This window comes from Barbus barbus, assembly GCF_936440315.1.
Source record: "Barbus barbus genome assembly, chromosome: 13".
Lineage (NCBI taxonomy): Eukaryota > Metazoa > Chordata > Actinopteri > Cypriniformes > Cyprinidae > Barbus > Barbus barbus.
In genome coordinates this window covers 14,012,331-14,017,925 of record NC_136741.1, presented here as the reverse complement: position 1 = coordinate 14,017,925, position 5,595 = coordinate 14,012,331, and the positions used below count along the sequence as shown (strand labels likewise).

The window sequence follows — 5,595 nt, the reverse complement described above, 5'->3', positions numbered from 1 at the left end:
AAGAGTTTACAAAGAACTTATGTTGTTCCCTAAAAGTAGATCATATAGGCTACCATATATGTGTATGTGTGTATGTATGTATATATAGGCTATATAAACAAAACAAAACAGGATTTGTTATGTCCTCTTAAACTGATGTTTATGCTATGTTGCATCATACACAAGTGCCGAGAAGAATTATAATTTAGGCCTACATGTTAGAGATTTCGATTTTTAAATTCAATTGTTTTTTCAATTAAATATTTATTTATTTTCTTTTTTAGTCCTTTTTTTTTTATCAACACGCCTGATGCTAAAAATCATTCACTTTAATGTATCTTTCTTGAATTGTGCAGTTATGGGAATCAAATTTTAAACTTACTTTTAAACAATAGACCAGCCTCAAAAAGGTCCCATCAAATTAGTAAACACTGTCCCTTTCAAGAGTAAGCGTCTGACATTAGCTTTTTATCAATTTGTCTTTATTTCACCCTTTCTTTAAATCTAATAAACTTTATGAGGGTATGTACTAGTATAAGTGTATTTGTACCAAAAAAAGACAAAACAAACAATCTGACAATGAACAGTCATTTTACTGTCACGGTCACAGGCTCGTCTGGTTTAGTTTGGCCTATGCGTCAGAAATGGTCCATATTAAATAATACATCTTTTTCTTCGATAAAATCGTCTCTCAGTGTTGGAGAAAAAATTGCGTCTTGTGAAAGTTCAGCGCAGTCTGTCACATCAGGTGTGATACATTTGTCTCTCCGTGTCTTTTGGTTTTACCGAGGATGCGGTGTGCCCGGTATTGGGTTTGCCATCGGGTTCAGTGCCGGTTGTCCCCCGGGCCCCAGGCCGTGAATGAGCACTCTGGGGACGAGCGGTCTCTGGAGAGACGGATGCGGTGTGGACGGAGTCCGGTACATACTGCTGTACATGGCAGCGGCGGCGGCGGCCGCTGTCGTGCTGTCCACGGTACCTAATAAACTCGGGTGGTAGAAATACGGAGATGGGAACATTCTCTGTAAGGCCGAATAATTTCCAGCTTCAGCCAGCAGTTCTAATCCGACAGCCGTCTGCCTCTTCCATTTCGTCCTGTAATGAGATCAAAATACAAAAAAATCAATTATTAAACTCTCCACTTGGCTCCTTCTGGACCAGATTGTTCGAGAAGTGAATGCTGGATTCTGGTAGAAAACAAATGTAGGTAAACCTCATGTAGCTAAATAAAACCAACGCTATTTAGGCCGAAATGGTGTGTAAAATACATCAGAATATTGCTAATTATTTTTGACTAAAACTTTTTTTTTTTTTTTTTCTATTATTACATTTGGCTAAATTGTTATTTCCGATGCATTTAGAATTCGGTGAATTATCTACAACAGTACTCAGCATGACGAAAATGCGTTGCCTAAATATATGATAATAGTTATAATAAATTTAATACAAATAGCCTATGAGCATTGTTTAAAAATGAAAAATTATTTAGGAGGGAAAAAAATTATTTGAGTTGCTTAAAGTAGCTAAGTATAAGTAGCGTTGTTCATGAACAGCCATTTGCATTCAGAGGATTTAAAATAGTTTAATATGACACAACTGTAAAATACAATTTCAGACAGAATGTTAAAATTATTTGATCCATATATTTTGTTGCGCCGTTCATATATTTAAAAGCTCGTTTAATAATAATAATAATAAAAGCCTAATAAAAATATTAACTAATAAATAATAATATATTACAAAACTTCTCCAAATTTGGCAACTGCAAAAGTTTCAAATGTAGATATACAAATATGGTAAATTCATGCACAATCTAAAAACATTATTATTATATTTCATAAATGTCATATGGAAACTTACCGTCGGTTTTGATACCAAGTCTTGACTTGTGTGTCTGTGAGGTTTAGGGCTGCTGCCAGGTCCATTCGGTCCTGTACGCTGAGGTATTTCTGTCTTTCGAAACTGCGCTCCAGCTGGTTAAGTTGATGGTCGGAGAAGGCCGTCCGCGCTTTGCGAGGTTTTTTAGAGCGGGCTGGCGGACTGTCTCTCGAACTAGAAATTTCCCGATCGCCCTCTTCTTTTGCTCCTAAAGAAGTTAGTAAAATGAAAAAAAAATTAAGAAAATGCATTATAAAATAAGTTGTTCATTTTAATAGGCTGTTATTTAAATGGGTTTACTCAAAATGAGAACACAGACTAATAATTTAGTAATTACTGTTCAAAATGTTTATTTTGCTAACTTGTGATTGCTAGGCCTCGATTACATGCACAAATCTAAATCTGGTAGGTCTGATTATTTCGTCTTGGTATTAGTAACAACCAATATGAGTAGCTACCAGGGTCTTTAGAAAAAGAAAAAAAAAAACAGGTAGCCTATACAAAAATACAGCCTACATATTTGTCTCCCAAATAAATAAGGTTGCTCGTAAGACGAAAATATTACAGCAAAACGAGCAGAATCGATATGTCAATCTATCTCTATCTGTAGCAGTTTTTGCTGGGCTCCGTGATCGCCCCTCAAGGAAGAACAATAATCTCTCTAATTGACTCACTAGGGAGGATCCCACACCGGGCAAAATACACCAGCCTTTACATCTGTTATGCTAATATCAGAGAATAACCTCAGTGACCGGTTTTGTTATTGTATTGTAATACTGGTTCTTACTGAAAACACAGACAAAAACAAAGCCTTTTATTTGGCTTTAATATGGACCTCGATTTTTTTTTAATCTTAATAATGATACTAAGTAAAAATGTTAGCCTATGGGTATTTTGTACCACTGAATGCATGTAATATTCAAGCGGTTGAATCACAAAGTTAATTGTTACAGCCCATTCGAGAAATATTTACGCTTTTTCCAAAAATCCGTTTTAATGTGGTTATTTTATTTATTGTAGCATGACTAATTAGTTGTGAAAAATTCCACAATTCTATTCGCTTTCAACTTCACAAAATATAGCTACTTATTTAAACGCACATGCTTAGATTTGCAATACTAAACAACACAGAAAAGTGTTTTTTATTTAAAAAAAGACTAGTAAAAGACATTTACATGTAATATTTATTTTTGTAATCCATTAGCTAATGGTTGTTGTTGTTTTTTCGCGGTATGATGCAATGTTCATATTACTGTGCAAATAATTAAGTAAACAACGTAACGACAATTTTCTGAATTTCAAACTGTTCTTAATAATTGATTCTATTATATTACCAAAAAGTATAAATGTCAATCGGCTACTGTGATCTAAAGGTCTACCCTAAGTTTTTATTATGTATTTAGGCTATATTCATTAATTTTGCATGGAAAACGCACTCTTACCGTTACATTTGAAGTCGCTCTGAATGTCATCTCTTTTGTCCAGTTTGCTTCTGTTTTCATCTTGCTCTAGTTTGGGCCTGATGCCGTCCGGGGCGGTTCCACTCTCTGTTTTGGGGCTGTGATGTGGAGATGGTACACTGGTGCTGTAAGGAGCGCACGCTGCTAGCGGTTTACTGTCGCCCAAAATGTCTTTGATTAGAAAGGAGGAGGTGGCAGTCCTGGGGGCACAGCCAGCCTGACCGAGCGGATGAGGCTGGGGTGAAAGCTGCAAACTCTGCGCCTGACTGTGATGGTGATGATGGTGATGGTGATGCTGAAGGCTGTCTTGGACCAGATGCGGCTCGGGATGCTCCATCGTAACTGAGATCGGGGATGAGGGGGCTGTTCCCACAGTGTCTATCTCCGAACATGGTGATGGGGTCGCCTGGCTCCTGAAATCCGCTGTTCTGTTACTGTCACCGAGGCGAAAATCTCCGTTCATCAGTACTGAGCTGCCAGAATTGGTTGTGGACAAAATAGTGTCTATTCCGAAACTAGACCCACTGGATCCTTCCATAGTACAAGAAAAGGATGAGCACTTAAGTCGTCTTCATAACAACTTTCCTGTACAATTTTGTAAAAGAAGAGAAAAAAATAAAATAAAACTTAATCGGAATCAACGAAACGACTAACAGAAGTCAAAGGTTAACGCAATAAAAAAAGCCCCGAAAAAGTATAAAATAAACATTACGCGCAACTAAAAAAAATCCCTGCACTTACGCAAAGAAAAAGAGAAATATAGCCTGCGCTCCAAGATGTTGTTACATTCAAGGTGAAATGTGGAAAGCAAGTGGATCTGTGTAGTCCACGTCCTTTTGTTATGGTTATTGAACTTTATTTCAAAGTTGAGGTGTGGAGAGATTGGGATGCTCTAACTCCTCGACATCACGCTCCCATTTGCCACTAATCGTTGTAGTGTTGCTCTACAATGACTTCCTATATTGACGTCATATTTTCTCCTTTATTATAACACGCTCCTCGTGTTCCCCAATCTCTCCTCTCATTGGTTACATGGTCACGCGTCTGTCCAATCAGCGATTTTCACTTCATCATTACACTTTAGAGCCACTCATTGATTCAATGCTCTTTTGAAATCTTCCCTCTGCTATAATGTCTCAGACGGCATCTTCATTAGACATAAATACGTTTACGTATTATCATTTTGTGCATGTTACACATATTGCTTGTTGCTAAAACTAATTACCACACAATAATATACAACGACGACGACGACGTGAAATTACTAGATGTTCCACATAATAATTACACAAAAGTATAGTTCGGTAGCCTAATATTATCCAGCGACTAACTATCATTTAGTCTTCTCTGTGATTATAGCATTCCATCTTCCGTCAATTTAAATGTAAACATATAAATGAACAAATAACATCAAAAGAGTTTACTAATTATATTGTGAACTTTGTTAATGATTGCATTGTTTACTTGTTTAATATTCATTCATTACATAGACCTATGCTTTGTATCAGCTTGTTTTATTTTGTTTTGTTTTTCTTTCCAGTTTATATTTCTCCAACAGAAAACCTCACAATAATAATCCCTATAGGCAAAACAAAATTGTGTCATTTATTCTTTTAAGAGCACAGAGACAGTGAAACGTGCTAGAGAAATAAGCCCGTTTTGAGCTGATATAGTCATTGTGTGTGTCAGGGCCTTTGAGTGAAAGCACTGATTCTAAATAGCTCAAGGGAATGAAATGATGGCGAATATTGCACATGACATATGCCCGACTCGTATCTTGCCTATTTTCTTCTAAATAAACCCTGGGCCTATTCTAGATTTATAAATCAGCTTCATTTCGTTCACTTTGTTTATACACGAGAAGACAAAGTGCGTTAAATGGAAATGTTTTCAGATTGATAAACAGAAATTAAGTACAGCCTACTAACGAATATATAGACTATGCGTTGAAATCTTTTCCTCTCCTTAAACATTGAGTGGGGGGGGGGGGTTCTTGATAAAATAATCATTATCTTACAACACTGTTTAATGCACGACTCTGATTTGTTAATTTTGATTTACAGTTCAAAATGTTTTATATACCGTTGAGTGCGTATTTATACTGAGAGGAGGATGATGATGCGATATATATGGTGGTAGCCTATCTGATGGCTTACATGTTCTCCAACAGACGGACTGAGGGCTGGTTATATCAGGCTGCTGCCTTCTCTAACGTAGGTTTGTTACGGTCGAGCTTTCCGTGGATCACTCCACTGTGCTCCCAAACCTGTTTGCAACC

General features: G+C 36.8%; 1 protein-coding gene across 1 annotated transcript; it reads right to left on the bottom strand.

Annotated features, from left to right (window-relative positions):
* Positions 1-278: 278 nt before the first annotated feature.
* LOC306879307 (barH-like 2 homeobox protein) lies at positions 279-4,252 on the bottom strand. Its single transcript, XM_079432135.1, has 3 exons — positions 3,300-4,252; positions 1,840-2,065; positions 279-1,074 (listed from the first exon to the last, which is right to left on the bottom strand). The coding sequence occupies exons 1-3, from the start codon at positions 3,853-3,855 to the stop codon at positions 762-764; spliced, it is 1,095 nt and encodes a 364-aa protein (XP_079288261.1). The 5' UTR covers positions 3,856-4,252; the 3' UTR covers positions 279-761.
* Positions 4,253-5,595: the final 1,343 nt, after the last annotated feature.